The sequence below is a fragment of the Cryptomeria japonica genome, chromosome 3 (genome assembly GCF_030272615.1).
Source record: "Cryptomeria japonica chromosome 3, Sugi_1.0, whole genome shotgun sequence".
Lineage (NCBI taxonomy): Eukaryota > Viridiplantae > Streptophyta > Pinopsida > Cupressales > Cupressaceae > Cryptomeria > Cryptomeria japonica.
The window spans coordinates 899,771,108-899,790,645 of NC_081407.1; the positions used below are offsets into that span (position 1 = coordinate 899,771,108).

The window sequence follows — 19,538 nt, forward strand, 5'->3', positions numbered from 1 at the left end:
CATACAACAAATGGAATAAGATTACTATTTTCTGCAGTAAATAATCATTTTGGATCTGATCTGTTTTCCTGATTGCTGATATATTAGGGATTGATCTGCTCTTATGAGCACTGATGCTGATTGAATTATTTTCCTTGATTGACTTTCTCCAGCGTGGTCTTCCATATTTTATATCTTCATGTCTCTTTGAGGATAGACAACCATTTGGAAGTGGCTGTCCCTTTAAGATGGATGCAACCTTTCTTAACAATTCCCCTTCAAGTCCGATCCTTTAATGACATCTGTTCGCTACCAAACACTGCCCTATTCACTTCTTTATCACTGCTTAAGGACCCTTGTAACACATGTGCTGCTTGTATGTGTTATTATATTCTAATCACTGCTGTTGTTAATCATTGATTGCTGCCTTCTGTGGATTAAAAATTTGTGATGTCTTATAAATAAGACAAATTTTCTGTTGATTAAGACAAGGTTAATACTGTTACTTAGGCCGGGGTATGACAACCAAATTTATAAATGGTGAATTTTTAAATTTGCGAATATTTTAAAAAAATCAATGGTGTTTAAGTTTACGAAAACATGACTCTTTGCATAGAGAAAAATAATAGTTTAGAAAAATATATGACCTCTTAAAGAATGATGGAATTGGCTGGAAGACGTGTAGGAATTGTGAGCAATTTCTAATATTTTTGTCTGTATCAAACATTGATGATCTTTTTCATTTATTTTCTAAAATGGGTTGTTAAGAGGAAGTTTTTCTCATTTTTTTAGCATCATGGAACGAGAGAAGCAGCTAAGTATCTTGTACCAAAAACAAGGCCGGGCAACTCAATTTTCAAGCAAGGCTGCTCGAGACAAATGGTTGCAAAAAGAGATTGATGATCTGCAGCGTGTACTTTCATCAACTATGGCTCAGGTACTTTCCTCATAATGTGGAAACCTGGTTTATATATTGGAGTTGTTTTAATATTTCAATATTGCTAATGCTTGTGTGTTTTTTATTGCATTAGTGTGTGATGTCTCATGTTGGAATGTAAATGGTAATAATTTTTGGGTTTTGCTGCAGTCATTCATCTTGATTATTTGCCTTCGGAGATAGTTCCATTGGAACTCCCTTCCAAATTAGCATCTCTTACTAAAACTTTTCATCTTCTAGACACTTGCAAGTTAGTAGACTATAATTTATCATATTGTGAATAATAAAGCGGAGATTGACAATGTTGCCAATTACCATATGGGTCCTCAGTATTTCTAACAATCTTAACTGTACATTGAACTCATCAGCTGTAATAATTTCTTGATCCAAGCTCCATTGTAGTGTGAAAAATCCAGCATCCATGCCTCTTTATAAATGATCTTATCTTGTTCTTAACATGATCTGCCTCTGTCATGGGGTATGATATTAAGAAATAAAGGCAAGGTTCAGAACAAATAGAAACGTTTGTGTGGAGAACCAAACCATACTTGCAATCAACTCCACAGGAAAAATTGAAGAATATTTTGACAGATCTAATGCTAAAAATGTGCCATTTGCAAATTGATGAAGGACAAAAGAAAATTGCTTGTGAAATTTGTTAGGGAAAAGTTGTAAATAGGAAAGTAAGTAAGAACTGGACCCTATCTGTTGTTTCATTATCATTTTCTAGTAATGTATGATAACCAGGTAAAATCCTTGTCTTCATAGTACTGAGCAAAAGACCATGCCTATTTTTGGCAAGGCATGAACCTATTAATTTGTGAAAAAACTAAAACTAAAATCTAAATATATATGTAACATGTTCTTCTCTAGGTGTCTTGTTTGAATTGTCCATTGAGCCACTATTATTTGGACATTGCGATAGGATTACACTGTCACACTCTTTATGCAGCATTTCTTGGTAACTATGCAAAGTCGGGTTTACTGTTGCAAAGACTAAGGCCTGTAGTCTGAAAATACACTTGTGAGACAGCGTATCTATCAAGTACTTATAAAGTATTGTAAGTGATTTGAAAATATTGATTCTGGTTCTGTATGGAAAGGTTCAATGGATGTTAGTGTATGTGTTTACCTTTTTATTCTATAATCTATGATGCTTGCCTCATGTTCATTATATTATACTTCGTATAAATGCTTCTGTTAGACAATTTTGGTAGTTAGATGTCATATAGATCCACCCCTCTGTTAGAAAACTTGCATGGAATTGCCTAGACTAGGAAGATTGTGGAGTACAAAACGAAATTGCATTGAGTCAATGGCAGTTACTCACTGAGTCTTGTAAAAAAATTGCTGAGTCTTGTAAAAATCTTTGCAATTCCCGAAGTGAAGGAATAATTTATTGGTTTGAGGGTCATATGACATAGGCAATATTTGTATCATGACAAGTTGATGATCAAAATAGACTCATTTGTTCTTTAGATGCATTTTTTTCTTAGTGTTGTTGAGCCCCGAGCCCAAGTCAAAATTTTGGGCTGCCAATTTTGAGTTTTCCAAATATGGGTCCACCTACCCATTGGGCTGCAGTAACTTTTTGCGTCATATTTAATTTTACTCATTTTAAGTTTTTTTGTGTTGTATTGGACCATCCATTAGAGCATAAAAATGTGAAACTGGCTTGGTGGTTGTTGCGCTACTTTCTCAAGTGCATAAACTACATAGATGCAAAATCATTAAGAAGATGCATTCATTTGGAGTAGTTTGAAGTCATGGACTAACTTTTTGTATGATAAGACTTAGGACATGTAAAAATAGATCGTTAGCTTCTAAATGTTTGTTTGGAGATTTTTCCATACTTGGGATTTGATACTCATTATATATATCGAATGAATAGTGACTTAGGTCAAATAAATGTACATTCACATCATGTATGTGTTGGCATTTTTGTTTATTTATGTTGTGATTGTCATTGATGGACACACTTGTATTGAGGTCCCCTTTATATGTATGAGCTTGTGCTCAACCGGTAATTGTTCCAACCGGTGTGTTGTATTCTAGTCTTTAGACTAGTGGTGATTTTGCAGAATGTGTTTCCCAGTCTGAAGCAGCATGTCGACCCCAAGCAGTTCGTAGATCCCAAGCGGTATGAGGGAGCAAAGCGGCACAACACATTCTTACCAGTCTTCATTTTTGTCAAACTGGCAACCGGTATTCTGTATGAACCGGTAATACTCTGTGATGAGTTACCAACCGACATTTTGTGATGAGTTACCAATCCACCGATTTTTTGACGGTGCCGACACACTGACGGTGCTTTTTGTGTCATGTTACTGAGTATGTCTAGATTCATTGAACCTAGGAAATTGTAATGTAATCCTATTGGACCGACATGAAATCAGATTCCTTTAAAAGGACATCATGTCTAGGGTTTTAAGTTGTTGTTGAAAGGGTTAATGTCGTGCTAGGGTTTAAGGTGGTTGTTGAGTTGTTGTAAGAACGATCTTATCTGAGAAGATCAAGTTGTAATTGAGAGAGAGAGAGAAGACTGAAGTAATGATGGAATGCATTAGCTGTGAGCAATACTAGATCTAATCAAGCAGTTTATGCTATTAGATAGATCAAACACTTGTTGATTACTCACATCTTTGACAAGTCTGTAGCCCTTAACCAGGTAGGCCTCAAAGCCTTTGTAAAATCCTCTAACAAGGTGGTTCACACTTGTGAATCTAAAAACCTCTAACAAGGTAGTCTTTAATCGAACTTATCTCCTAACAGAGATTGAGATTCCTAACAGGATCTGTTTTGTTGAAGAACATTGTAAGACCTTAACCGGTCTGGTTTCTATTCTGCAGATAGTGACTTGTGAGTTCCATCTCACCGTGGCTTTTCCCAGTTGGGTTTTGTTGACGTGTATTTTGTACACAACCAAACACAGAATAAAATACCCAAATGGTACCTTATCCTCTCTTGAGTAAAGTCTCTGAATGCTGAAGATATCGTGAAAATGATCAATCAGGGTGACTTCAAGGTTCTTCGTTGTAAGATCTCTACGTGTGGATAAGCACCAGTGGTCGTTGTGAATGCTGTTTCTTCAAGGGGCCTTACGTATTCTTGATCTGCAGGAAGAGGATTTTCCCAAATGCTAACAGGGTCTCAAAAAAGATCAAAAGATAGGGTTTTCGAGAGATGAATTCTAATCTAATCCTAAGAATGACTCAATGTAGGCTAGACTTGGTAAGATTCTACCAATTTCAGTATTGCCAAGGAATTACAACTCTACTGGAATTGATGTGATCTTCTAAGGTGATTAGTGATTTTCAAATCATCAAGAATTATAGATACTACCATAAAGATACATATCAATATTTCAATAACGATTGAAGGTTCAAGCAATCTCAATATCTCCAGTTGACCATGCAAGGCGTCCTTACAATCAATAAGAAGCTAGTGGTTTGGAACGTGAATCTCACCAAAGATCAAGCACAACACTTAGTCCTTCCAACTTAAATACTACTTCGACTGAGAATGATTCAAGAAAGTAAACAACCATGAAGATAGCCACAAGAATTGCAATAAAACACCATAACTTCAATATTTTATTGATCTCAAAGCCAAAATAGACAACAATTGTTCGAAATTCTTTCTTCACTACTCAATCTTGCTACAAAATAACTTTTTTCTCTCCAAAGCTCTAACTATTATCTATCTCCTTAATATCTAATCATCTAATGACAAAATGAAAATGAGTGAGGGTATATATAGCATCCTCAATTACAATGAACGACCCAGATCAAAAGAAGATCAACGGCTGAAATTCTGACACCTAAACCCTAATTAGGGTTTGTTACAAAAAGTTCCCTTTTTAGATGAACATTATTAAATGCATAGCCAAATATTTAATTGGCACAAAAGTCGAGGAAACATAGACCAATGATAATTAAGATGCCACCTCATTCTATAACAACCTTTCTTCTAGAACATTGTTCCCTTTCCAATGCTCTTTCTTAGCATATGCAACGAATCTGGACACAATTCCTTCAATCTCAACAATGGGAATCTCAAGAAGATTCTTCATTCGTTCCTCCAAGTGAATAACCTGATCAAAGGCAGTGAGAAGAGCCGTTTCCCATCCAGGTTCGAGTTCTTTGATCTTCTCAATCAGGAGCATAGTAGTGAACATTAGATCCCGTTGCTCATCTGTGATGACATTCTCATCTTTGCAAAAGATGACCTCGACTCTCTCTTCCAACTCTTGGAGGTCCACATCCGTCTCAACTTTGATCCGCCTGCCAAGAATGGTACACAACACTTCGAACACGTTATCCTGAATTGGATGGATGATGCCTTCAACTTGATTGCATTTGGTGCTGATGTCTTCGAAAAGAACCTCTTTCATCTGGAGTAGAGTTTGACCACTGAAGTAGGTTATGAGCTCCTCGATCCATTATCTTTTCTTGTGCTAGGATCTTCCTTGGTGTTTGCCTGATTACTTGCAGAACAGGAATGATAACATATTTAGTGTGAGCGAAAGCGGCTACAGTTATCATTAGGTTGTGGACAATCTCAAGGACCTGGATAGCTCGGTGGATTGTCTTCATCATTCTTGTTGTAAATTCAACAGCTACCGTGTGGGATTTGTCAATCCAAGAGCTCATAAGCTGAACCAAGCTCTTGACTCTTTCTGCCTCGCCCACTGATTCAAGGGGAAGTGCTTGCACAGGAGATACTGCTGGATCCTGACGTCTCAAGGGCTGATTGAGATGGCTAAAGTAACCTCTCCAAGCACCTCTCTCTCTCTCAAGCTTCCTATTCTTTTCCATTTCCTCTTTAAGTTTACCCTTAAGTGCTTCAAATGAATCGGTTGCCTCATCCATTGCCTGTTCAGTAGTGAGTGGACCAAGCTCAAATGTTTCTACATCATACTCATCTACAAGAATTTCACCTTCATACTTGTCCACTACTAGTGTAGCTATCTGCAATTTCCTGGATCCTGTCTCATCCCTTATCACTTTGGACATCTTGGTGGCCTTCCTCCTTTCTGTTACTTCTTGAGAATTTCCTATAAGGCTCTCTAAGTCAATTACATCTTCTTCATCTTCAATCACAATCACCCTTGTCAATCTCTCTTTCAACCAATTTGGAATGGCAGATCTTGTCTCTCTAACTTGTATTTCTTTAAGTAAGGGTTCATCTTCTCGGAGAGGAGATGTCGCCTCATCATCATTTCCCTGATTCTCCTGTAGCTCATCAATTTGTAGAGGTTGACTTGATGAATGTTGAGGTGTTTGTCTCCTCTCTGGCTTATCATTCTGTATCATGGACTCCATAGATTCATCGATCTTAGGTACCATCTTCTCTTGACCTTCAGCTTGACTTTCCTTCTTTCCATGTCGAGAAGATGTGCCTGATGGGCGATCTCGATTGGCCTCTTGCTTCTTCTTGGAGGGTTCTCTTTTCTCAGGTCTTTCTTTCCTCTTTGCGCCTCTAGGATGAGAATTGTCTTCACTTACGCTCGCTCCTCCTTCTTCTGGTCTTTCCTCCAAAGTAAAAGTCATTGGTACATTCTGCTCTCTTAACTTCTGATGTTGTACATCCACCCATCTGCGAGTACATGACAAAATTGGAGCCATCAAAGCTCTCAAGTCCGAAATCTCAGGTTCGCTCCAATCTATCTTCACTCTCTTATCTTCTTTGTCATAGGATGACTGGAGATGTCTGCCACTGTCCTGAGCTTGATCGGCCACTCTGTAAACTTTGCATTTCCTGATGAAATCTAAAGGTAATCTGGAATGCATCTTTCTTTTCACTTCTAAATCACTTGAGAGATTCATCCAAAAGTCTTCCACCTGAAACTCATGTCCGTACTTCCTAGCAACTGTCTCCTCCATATAACCATAAGGATCAAAATTCTCCCGTGGGGCAAAGAAGATGAATGAATACAAGGCTAATTCCTTCTCCGCATCCTCTGAAGCTTGGGTATTAGGACATACCTCAATTGAATTCCGCAATATGATAGGTACGGGAATTCCATTTCCATGCTTGAGTCTGGATACCTTTGCACAAGCTACCAATTGTCTGGTTACCTCAAGTAGCACTATCCTGTCTGTTGGATACCTCGGCAACATGTAGGGAGGCGAAGGACACCCCTGAACTCTGATATATGTAAACTTTTGAAACTGGATGAACCATGCACCATACCTCTTCACAAGCTCTTGTGCATTCAGAGATAGTCGATTGTGAATTCCGCCTTGCTATATCCTAGTGATGTTCATCGTGAAGGTATCATTGACTAACTTGTAGTCACTTCCAGGTGGATGATGCAAATGAACATAAGAGTCACAAACTCTCACTTCTCCGGGTCCTCTTCCGATCACTTCTCTGTGAGGTAGCCCTGCATACTCAAAACTCCTGATCAAGGCATATATGACCTATGAGCTCATGTGGAACGACTTGGTAGGCCTCAGTCTTCTCAACTGCACATCTAGGCTATTGCTAATAATTCTGGCCCAATGAATCGTTCCTTTCCCTTGGACAATCACTTGAATGAAGTAGAACATCCATTTCTCGAAGTAGAAGGCTTGAGGAGCCCCTGTAATTCGATTGAGCAAAGTTATCGAATCTCTGTACTCCTCTTGGAAATCAATCCTATGCGGTGTATTAGGAATCTTGTTCAAGCGAGGACGACTTTTGAGCAACCAATTCTTGTTGATGAGATTCAGGCAAGTGTCGGGATCATCTTCATACATTGACCTGGCTCCTTCTAGGCTTTTGTAAATCATATCTTTATGCTCTGGAAGATGGAGAGCCTCGCTTATAGCCTCCTCTGAAAGGTAAGCCAAAGTGTTTCCTTCCTTGGATACGATCGATCTTGATTGTGAGTCATAATGGCGGGCACACTTGATCATCAGCTCATGACATTGGACTGCTGGGGGGAAACCGGCTGCCTTGATGATGCCACTTTCAATTATCTTCTTCGCAATAGGTGATGGCTTGCCAATGTAGGGGACCTCTCGAAACTTCTTCACATTGAAGTTTCCCAAGTTGGTATCTCCGATATTGCTCCATTTGGACACGATCCTGGTCTCCAATTCTTCGTTCTTCTGATCTTCCTTCATGAGAGTCGGGCGACTAGTAGATGCTCCCGCCTTTGGAGTCGCCATCTTGACACCTACACAACATTTCACAATTAGTAATATATCTTGAAGCGTAGAAATATAGAGTAGAAAGGAAGATTTAAGATTTTAATTAGGAAACTTCATGATAAATCTTGAGTTATCATTTCCTAATTAACTATGCCAAACTTAGAATTTTCAAAACAAAAGTTCAAAATTCAAATCTTCAACAATGGTGCCAAGATGATTTCGCCATACCTCCCCTTTGAGTATTAAAGCTCTCCCTTGGATAAAAATAGATGAATTTCGCTAAGCAAAATGTAGATCAAAGCTCTCCCTTGGATAAAAATGCGCCTCCTTTAGCCTTCACAAGAATCAACTCCACTTCCTTCTAGTCTCCAACACTTGAAATAAATTCGCTCCAAGCAAACCAGATTTCGCACCTCCAATTAGCTCTCCAAATTCGCAGTTGAAGCAATGATTGAATGATTTGAATTGTGAAAAAACACCTCCAATATATAGAGCGCTCACCCCTTTGCTCCCTCTAGGCCGACTTGGCAAAAAGAGGTTAAAAAAAATTAAAAAAATTCCAAAAAAAAGGGGCCGACTTGGCAAAATAAGTGAAAATAAGGCCTTGTGCGCTCTATATTTAATTTTTATTTAATAAAAATTAATTTTAAATGCCTCCAAGATAGAAGTTCGATTTTTTAAGGCTTAAAATTAATTTATTAAATGCCAAAATGTCTTTTATTAAATGCCAATTTAATTTTAATTTTTTCAAATGCCTCAAAATTAGCAATTTTGGCGATCTAATGCAATTTGGAGAATATTAATTTTTTAAAACAAGGCTTAATGAGATTTCATGAGGATTTCATGCTGGACCCTCTCTGAGGGTCAGGAGCGACTTTTGATTTTTAGCCTTGAATATTCCACATTTCAACTTGCAAATCTCCTGGAGGGTAAATTGATATCCCGTTAACGTGTTGCACTTCAAATTTGACATTTTTTATGAGGAAAAATAGGTGAAAATGCAAATTTCGCTATGGGCGCTCTCTGAGGGTCAGGAGCGATTTTTCATTTTTTGCTCAAGTTTAGCACCCTTCCACCTCCAAAATCTCTTCAAGACATTTCAATTAGGTCCTTTCACTGAATTGCAAACTTAGCTCAATCCAATTTTGGAGAAAAGGTGTGATTTTGAAGTTTCTCGTTGTGGGCCCTCTCTGAGGGTCTGTAGCGATTTTTGCAATTTAGGCTCGATTCTTCATCATTTTTCATTCAAACTTCATTCATCATTTGGCAATGCCTTCCCTTAATCCACTCCAACCAAATTCGCTTTGTTGTTGCAAGGTAAAATGAGGATTTTCAACAATATCGCTATGGGCCCTCTCTGAGGGTCCGTAGCAATTTTTTGCTGTGGGCCTTCACTGAGGGTCCGTAGCGATTTTTGCAATTTCTAACCAAAATCATCAAGTTTTAAATGCAAAATAATATTCATCTTGCTCTTGGAGGTCTTTTCTCCTTGTCCAAACCTTGCCTTAGCACCATTTTGAAGAAAACATACATTTTTTGAAAATGTCGCTATGGGCCTTCAGTGAGGGTCCGTTGCGATATTTTGGTTCTAGGCAAATTCCTTCATCTTTTAATCTTCAAATCACCTCCAAGGCATAACACATCACGTTCTCCTCCTGTCCAAGCAAGATTTTATCTCAATTCTTCAAACCCAGGAGAGAAAACTGGAAAATCGCTATGGGCCCTCTTTGAGGGTCCGTAGCAATTTTTTGAATTGCCTTCAAAATATTGATTCTTAACGATTTCTTTTCACTTCAAGGCTTTTCAAACATCGTTTCTAACCCATGCCTAGCCTTAGCTTTCCTCAAACTTGGATGAAAACCTCCCATTTTAGGTTTCTCGCTGTGGGCCTTCTTTGAGGATCCGGAGCGATTTCTCGCTGTGGGCCTTCACTGAGGGTCCGTAGCGATTTTTTCATTTTGGGTTGATTTCCTCTTGTGTTGATCCTCCAAATTATATTCAACGGATAGACCTTGCCTTCCTCCATCCCTTCCAATCATAAAATCACTTTGATCTCGCAAGAATAATGCATATTTGAAAATCTCGCTGTGGGCCCTCTTTGAGGGTCCGTAGCGATTTTTGCTACCTGGACCAAAATGCTTCACTTTTCATTCAAAAATCACTTTGCTAAGGGAGATGTCATCTTGTTCTTTGCTATGAATAAAAATTCATGTCCAAGAAAGGTCCAAAAATGTGCACACAAAGAAAATCGCTGTGGGCCCTCTCTGAGGGTCCGTAGCGATTTTTCCTTTCCTGGGCAAAACTCCTTCAATTCATCATCTTTGATCAAGTCTGGATACTTCATTATGCTCATTCTATCCTTCATCATGCTCTTGACCTCTCAAATCGACCAAATAAAGCTTGCAATGATCCTTATAAGATTTCTCGCTGTGGGCCCTCTCTAAGGGTCCGTAGCGATTTTTTTGTTTTCAACAAGGTCCTTCATCATTTCTAGCCAAAACTTCCTCAGGTGGGTGGAGAAAGTCATTTATTTCCCATTTATGATCAAAACTTGGTCTCTTTTCATTGCAAAATGAAGGAAATCAAAATCTCGCTGTGGGCCCTCTCTGAGGGTCCGTAGCGATTTTTTCCTTAGTTTCCAAAATTCACCATCTTTCACGTTTCCAAACCGTCCAAAGCATCAAATCACGTTGAATCATCCTTCTAGGAGGCCCTGCACAAAGTAATTTAGAAAAGTCAGTGACAAATATGACTTAAACAACATTTTCGCCCTAGGCCCTCTCTGAGGGTCAGGAGCGATTTTACCCTTTTAGGCCAAACTGCTTCAAATTTAAGTCCCAAACTGCTTCACAAGGCAAAGTTAGGTCATTTTCAAGGTCAGGAACCAGCTAGCAAGCTCATCAAAAACAAGAAATTGCACTTGGGATAAATTTCGCCCTGGGCCCTCTCTGAGGGTCAGGAGTGATTTGTCTGCTTCAGGCATCATCTTGCTTCAAAAATTTGATCAAAACTCACCTAGGCAAGAACACACAATTTCACTTTAAAAAAATGCTAACACTTAGTCAAAATTGGATTTCACCCTAAAAACCTTTATTAGACCTAACCTGAGACCTATTCGACTCTTCTAAAAGACCCACCTTATTTCAATCACCTCAATTCTTCGAGAGGACGCTTAACAACTTTCAAAATTTGACTGGACTCAGCTTGAATAACATCCAAAAGAAACTCCTAAGGTTTAGCCCTAGCCCAGACAGACCACTCACTCACTCAAAACCCTAAAAGCAGAGAGAAGAACAAGCAAAACAAAAGCAAAAAAGCAGAGGGGGTCCCCATTCTAATGGGGCGATGTGTGAAATGGTCACAACAGGTTTCCACGTCAAATATCTTGTGTTATGGTTGTATTGCTTTTGTGGGTGAATGCATTATTCGCATTTTGGTTTGCATTTGTGGTAACCGGTCTGACTGTTAGACTGCTTTACCGGTTTATCTTTAGACTGTGTAAGTGTTTTGGTGCATTGATTTTTGGCATACTAATTCACCCCCCCCTCTTAGTATTCATCAATTGGTATCAGAGCCTACCTTTCTATAAGTTTAACCACTTGGAAAGAGATATGGCGGAATACACCATGAGGGAATTTACTCAACGGCTCACTAAGTCTGAGCAAGCCTATGATGATCTTATGGTCAAATACAAGGCATCTCAAGCAAAAAGGAGAGAACATGCAGAAAAGCTGATGGAGCTATCTGAAAGTAGTTCTGAAGATGAAGCTAATATGGAAGCCATGATAGCTGAAGTAAACAAGTTGAATGAATCAAACTCCAACCTGAGAAAGGAGTTGGAAGGACTGACTATTCGGTTTAGTCAAGAGCTTGAGAACTGGAGAAAAGCTGAAGATCGGATAAAGGATAGAGATCATGAGATCTCCAAGTTGAAACAAGAGATTAGTGCACTGACTGCTCGCCCTCATGAGAGCAGAATGGAAAAGGAAGACATGCAAGGTGAACTGAACTTAGCCATCTCGGAAAATGCAAGTCTAATCGAGACAAACACTGCTATTTCCAAACAACTCTCTGAGTCAAAGGAAATACTTGCTAAGTTTGGCAAAAGTACTGTCAAGCTAGAGCAAAAGCTTGAGTCATCTAGACCGGCAAAGAATACCAATGGTCTTGGTTTCTCTGGACATGAGGAAGGAGAATCCGCAGGAACAAATGCTGAAGCATCAAAGAAGCAATCGACACTCAAAGGAAAAGGTAAGCAAAAATTCAAACCTGTTTGCTTTAACTGTCTTAAAGAAGGACACACTGCCAATGTATGTAGGAGCAAAGCCTATAATAATTTTCCATATTTTATCAATAATGTACCTAGATCCAATAAGTTCAATGGTCATTGTTATGCATGCAACAAGTTTGGGCATAGAGCATTTGAATGCAGGTCTGTGATGGATAACACTGGAAGATATCCTCTAAGGACCCAAGGAACTGGTCCTGAACTTTTTGTGAACCGGAACCACAACCGGTTTAATGTCTTCAATCATCAGTCGAGAAGCGGTGGCCATCAAGCGGCAACTGGATGGAGAGAAAATTGTATGATCTGTCATGGACATGGACACACTGCGGCAACATGCAGAAGGAAGAATGGAAACATGTACAATGAACCTTGGAGAGCACCTGGATTGGTTTGCTATCACTGCAACAAACCGGGTCACATTGCAAGATTCTGCAGAAGCAGAAAAAGTATATCTGATGATATACCGGTCACTTAGGAAGGATAAATCGATGTTGAAAAAGTTCAAGGGGACATGAACAAAACTTGGAGGAAGAAACCAACAATGTTGGAAGAGGAACCGGTTTCTGCACCTAGTGTGGAAATATCGGAACCGGCAAACTAAGCCTTAAAGGCTTAGGGGGAGCAAAGCGGCAAAATGCTTTCGAACCCTCGGTTTACACCGGTAAAAGACCTTAACCGGTATGTGATACCTGTCGCTTGGCAGAAGACCGGAAATGGTAAAAAAGACAAATTAGGGTTTACGCCCTAACAGGGGAGCATTAATGACGGTAGGTGAGAGACATGTATAAATGCATTTTTCAAATCATTTCTCACTATTTGTTTTCGAGCGAAGAAAAGTTTTCAAGTGCAGAGCGAAGAAAAGGTGATTTGAGCTAAGATTTCAAGAAATTGATAAACCTTGAAAGAGATTCAAATCTAGTTTGCAAGCGGTAGTGGAGAACACAAAGCGGTGATTTGGCAACCGACGGAGAGTGGAGTGAAGCAGAATCAGGAAGCCCTAAATTCTCGTTTGAAAAGGTATTTTTCGTGTTCTTGAAATACTCTACAATGGCTTCCGCATCTCATACCAGTTCGAGTACATCCATAGAGTCGGAAAGTTTTATTCAGAGGAAGTCCAAATATAATGCTTTATCACAAGTTTCGGCTGGAGTCATAGTCCAAGAGGGAATTTCTGATTTTATAGATTGCAAAATAGAAGACCTAGGGTCTTTAGCTATTCACACTCAGGTCTATTTTGCGGCAAGGACAAAAAGATCAAACCGGAGTTTAGTATCTTAGAGAAGAAGAAATTCCATAATGCAGTATATTTTCTAGAAGATTTCATGGAGGATCACATCAGAATTATTTTGAGCAGAGTCCACGGTGACAAGATGTACCTGGAGAGGACGCATGATATTACGCCTCAGGCAATTCATGCAGTCACCGGTTTTTGCAACACAGGGGAAGTGCCAGCCCTGAGAAAGGTGAGCAAAACCGAAATAGCCAAGCTCACCGGTTCAACTAGTGATTCACGAGGTATGACAGTTAATCCTATCAAGGATGATCTGGTGAAATACGCCTGCATGGTGATAGGCTACAAAACGTTTTCAGCCAGCAGGATTAATTCTTTATTTGCTGCAGCGGTAAATGCCGCTTACCGGATGATAAAAGAGGATGCATCTTTTGACCTATGCACCGGTATGCAGAGGCAACTCCTGTTGAATCTAAAGGCAATCAAATAGGACAATGCATTGAGATTTAAGTTTGGACAACTACTGTTAGGGTTGTTCTTCTATTTCCAAGGCTACTTTCCTGGAGTAGGAGATGTCCAGTGGTCTCCTGACCAATCGGTAACTAAACAGATAAAGGAAAGCATTCAAGCCATTGGAACCGGCTACCCTGAAGTACTCAACAAATATTTTGATGAGTTCAGAAGAAAGATGAGTTAGAGGGTAAGAATCTCAGGTGACATAGTGAAGAAATACGAAGATGACATCTGTTTCACCATTCAGGTGGACAAATGTTTAATGGAGGCTGTTGAGCCTAGAATGGAGGAAGTAGAGCCAATGGGTTATGAAGTTATGTATGACATGCTGGAAGGGTATGCCTCAACCCTAATTGCCTCGCCTCTTGATCCAAAGGCTAAGAGGACCAGAACCTACTTGGAGAGGATTGCACCGGCCGAAGAACCATCAGTCAAGAAAGGAAAAGAACCGGCAGCAAAGAAAGCCAAGGCAGTGCCTGCAGCATCGGCACCAGCTACCACTGCGACTCCAAGAGTGACAAAGCGGTCACCGGTAAAGAAGAAACCGGAGGTAACACCGGCAAAAGTCTTCGAAAGAAAGAGGAAGACTAAGACAAATGAACCGGACTCCGAAGAAACCGAGTCTGATGAAGAGCCAAAGAAGGCCCGACAAACAAAGAAGATGAAGAAGAATGAACCGGCAGCATCCGCACCGGTAAATATTGACATCTCCTCATACAAACCTTTGACACATTTTCAAAGGACAGTTAAGAATATTAGGAGAAAATTACTTCATGATTTAGTAGATTACTATGATGATTTCAGTGATGAGGAGGAGGAGGAAATACTACAGGAAATCATTGTTTATTTGTGCAAGAATGACAGGTCGCCATCAGAGATTACATCTCAGACACCGACTTCTTTATTTAAAGCATTAGATAATAAATGGCGCATTGCCATTGAAAAGGAACAGGAGATTAGGGAGAAAGTCTTTTCACAATACTTTCCCGGACTCTCAAATTCAGAATTGTTTGATGTATTGGATCAAAATAAAGGTCTCTTCTTCACAAGGAGAAGAAGACATTGGCTGTTGGAGGGGAGAATTGATGATGTGGAAAAAGACACTCATCAGCACATGAATCATGTCGTTCTAGCTCACAAAGCATGAATGGCCAACCTCCAAGCGGAAAAAGAACCGGTTATTTCCAAACCGGATGAGGTTTTTGATGAGGAAGGAAACCTGGTGGAAGAACCAATCGACACCATCGATGTCGATGCCCTAGATGTAGAAGATGTCACTCAGGACATACCTTCTGAGGGAACTGAACAGGGGCAACAAGCAGAACAAGGCGGTGAACAGGCTAAGGACACATAGGAAGCAGCAAAGGAATAGGAAGAGAAGAAGAAGAGGGATGAAGATGAGAAAAAGAAGAAAGAGGAAGAGAAGAGAAAAGAAGAAGAGGAGAAACGAAAAGATGAAGAAAAGAAGAAGCAAGAAGATGATAGGAAGAAGAAAGAAGAAGAGGATAAGGAAGAAAAGAGAAAGAAGGAAGAGGAAGAGAAGAAGAAGAAGGAAGAGGAAGCAAAGAAGAAGGAAGAAGTAGAGAAAAAGAAGAAAGAAGAGGAAGACAAGAAGAAGATGGAAGAGGCAGAGAAGAAAAAGAGAGAAGAGAAAGAGAAAGAAGAGAAGGAGAGGAAAAAGAAGGGAAGAAGAAGACAAGACAGCTGAAGCAATGAAGAGCACATAGATGGAGACTCCTAAGGCAACCGGGAGCCAAGCCAAACTAGCTGCTATCTCGAGTCCTATTGATCTCCAATTTGCAAGTGAGTCTGAGCTTATGCAGAGCATCAAGGTTGCCCAAGAGCACCTTGAAGTCATTCACAGGAAAAAGGAACAGGACATAATTCAGGCGGCTGTAGACACCCTTACCGGTTTAATCCCCGGTGCTAATCTTCCTGACACTGAATCATCATTAGCACAACTCGAACTTCTATGTACTGTAGTGGATGATCAGGTGCAGAGTCTGGAAGAAGCAGCAGAGGCCAATGTCAAGAAAGAGCACCAAAAGGCTCTTAATGTTGCTCTAGTGAAAAAGATGAATGAGCTTAGGACTGAACTGCTGAAAGATCAAAAGGACATAAGGAATGCCTTGGATGAGGGAAACTTGCTACTCAGCAAAATCTGTCAACCTCATCTGTTTTGTGATGATGTGCTAGCCAAGAAGCAAAAGCTTCAAACGGACTTACAGTCCTACTTGGGCACATTTAAGACACCTTATGATTCCTTTGCAGCATATGGGCAAATCGTTCACCAGTTCCAGATCCAGTCAGCCAAGATGGAGCAAGAGATCAGTACACGGTCTAGGGATTTGCAGGAGCTTCAACTGGTTTTAGTTCCACGACTGCAAATTCTTTAGAAGTGTTATCTGAACCTGGATGCCCTGACAGTCACACAGGAACTGAGCACAGTAGATGCCATGGAGGAACGGGTATCCCAAATGCAAACAGAGAAGGAAGTGGCAACCTCCCTACTTGAGTCCTGGTCTCTATCCATGAAACAATTTTTGCAGGACTATAAATTGGTTTTTGACAAGTATTATTCATTATTGTCATAAACTTTTTTATATATATATGGAAACAGGGTTATTCAGCGGTACTTTGTCATTGTTGGCAAAGGGGGAGAAGTATTTGGTTTTTGGTTTTAAAATTTTGATCTTCTGACACAGGGGGAGAAGTATCTGGTTTTGACATTTTGATATATGCTTTGATATATGCTGTATGCTCTGATGTCTCAATGATTATGCTCTATATGCAAAATTGCTATACACTGTGTTGATTAAGGGATAGTGTATATGCTTAGGGGGAGCAATTTTGTTAATGGCAAGTTTTTGTTGTAAAACACTTAGATGTCAAAATTTTATTTTCCTAAGTGTTGCCATCAATGCCAAAGGGGGCGATTGTTGGCTTTTTTGTTTATTTATGTTGTGATTGTCATTGATGGACACACACTTGTATTGAGATCCCCTTTATATGTATGAGCTTGTGCTCAACCGGTCTTTGTTCCAACCGGTATGTTGTATTCTATTCTTTAGGCTAGTGGTGATTTTGCAGAATGTGTTTCCCGGTCTGAAGCGGCATGTCGACCCCAAGTGGTTCGTAGATCCCAAGCGGTATGAGGGAGCAAAGCGACACAACACATTCTTACCAGTCTTCATTTTTGTCAAACCGTCAACCGGTATTCTATATGAATCGGTAATACTTTGTCATGAGTTACCAACCGGCATTTTGTGATGAGTTACCAATCCACCGATTGTTTGACGGTGCCGACACACTGACGGTGCTTTTTGTGTCATGTTACTGAGTATGTCTAGATTCATTGAACCTAGGAAATTGTAATGTAATCCTATTGGACCGACATGAAATCAGATTCCTTTAAAAGGACATCATGTCTAGGGTTTTAAGTTGTTGCTGAAAGGGTTAATGTCGTGCTAGGGTTTAAGGTGGTTGTTGAGTTGTTGTAAGAACGATCTTATCTGAGAAGATCAAGTTGTAACTGAGAGAGAGAGAGAGAAGACTGAAGTAATGCTAGAATGCATTAGCTGTGAGCAATACTGGATCTAATCAAGCAGTTTGTGCTATTAGATAGATCAAACACTTGTTGATTACTCACATCTTTGACAAGTCTGTAGCCCTTAACCGGGTAGGCCTCAAAGCCTTTGTAAAATCTTCTAACAAGGTGGTTCACACCTGTGAATCTAAAATCCTCTAACAAGGTAGTCTTTAATCGGACGTATCTCCTAACAGAGATTGAGATTCCTAACAGGATCTGTTCTGGTGAAGAACATTGTAAGACCTTAACTGGTCTGGTTTCTATTCTGCAGATAGTGACTTGTGAGTTCCATCTCACCGTGGTTTTTTCCCAGTTGGGTTTCCACGTCAAATATCTTGTGTTATGGTTGTATTGCTTTTGTGGGTGAATGCATTATTCGCATTTTGGTTTGCATATGTGGTAACCGGTCTGACTGTTAGACTGCTTTACCGGTTTATCTTTAGACTGTGTAAGTGTTTTGGTGCATTGATTTTTGGCATACTAATTCACTCCCCCCTCTTAGTATTCATCAGTATGTTGCCCCGTGACTATCAAATATTCTACATAATATCAATGATAACAAAGGACAGATTTGTGGTTTACAAAGCTCTAATGATTTTGAATCCCTCTATTCTGAGGTCCATTTGTTGAGGACAGTTAAGCATGAGAGCATTATCAAATTTACAGCTCACGAGTGGATGATAAAAATTAGGATATCAATGTTATCACAAATATTTATATTTGGGACACTAAGGCAGTATTGAAAAAGTATGAATGACAATGCTAAAATTGCATCAGTGCCCTGAATTGGATACATCATCCTTCACTATATTGTATTGCTTTTGACTGGATGCATATTCGAGAAAGAAACTACTACTACTGGCTCCTACAGTAGCTCCAAAGATCCCGTCTCCATCTGATCATTAAATATAGAATATTGATATTCCCTAGTCATATTGTGTCTTGTTTTTTACTGTTATCTTTGTTTCACTCTGAGTATTGTTTTAATAATTAAATTGTGTTGAGAAACTATGCCTAATACTCTCTTTTTTTACAAAAACAATTAAGGGTGTCAGACAACTTACTATGCTATATTTCAGATCATTTTCTTGTCACACCAAGTATGTAATGTCACTATTTTGAAATATGATTTAATAATAAATGCTAATATTAAGATTAAAATATAACAAAATAAAAATATATATTAAAATTGCAATATAAAAGAATAAAATTAAAATAATTAAAATTTAGTTAAGTTTAATGAATGGTCAAAAGGCATGAAATGAAAAGTTGTGACTCCCTCAAACACGAGATATAAAAGGGAGAAGAGAACTTCATTTGGAGGGGGGGATATGGAGAATGGAAGAAAGAATGGAGCATGCGAATCAAGGAAGGATTAAGGAATGAAGGAATGGGAAGTAAATAGGGAAGTGCCTCTTTCAAAAGGGTAGAAATTATGAAGGGTTGTACTCTTTCAAAGGGTTCTAATTGTGAAAGGTTGTGACTCTTGCCAAAAGGAAGACCTGATGAAGAGGTCTGACCTCTTCCTCACATTGGGAGATATAAAGGGGAAGAAAGAGCAAAGGCAGTGGAGGGGAATAAAGTGGAATTAGAGGATGTCTAGAGCAGATTCAGAGCAGAAGTATATAGAGGGATCTGAAATAAGATTTGAGAAGGGAAGAAGAAAATAGGATATGCAGATCTAGAAGAAGATATGCAGACCTTAAACGGGATATATGCAGATTTGAAAAGCAGTAAAGACAGATTTGAGAAGTGAGAGATAGGTGAAGATTAAATAAGAAGTGAAAGGGCAGCAGTTGTTGCCAAATAAATGTATCTTTTCAGAACCGAAGGATGTGACCCTTTTTCTCCATGAAGGGTAT

General features: G+C 39.4%; 1 protein-coding gene across 1 annotated transcript in view; it reads left to right on the plus strand.

Moving 5' to 3' along the window:
* LOC131066381 (structural maintenance of chromosomes protein 3) overlaps positions 1–19,538 on the plus strand; it is a 152,014-nt gene that overhangs the window by 70,535 nt on the left and 61,941 nt on the right. Inside the window, exon 12 of the mRNA XM_058001134.2 lies at positions 772–916. Within this exon, the coding sequence (XP_057857117.1) occupies positions 772–916 (145 nt within the window). The remainder of the gene's footprint in view (positions 1–771; positions 917–19,538) is intronic.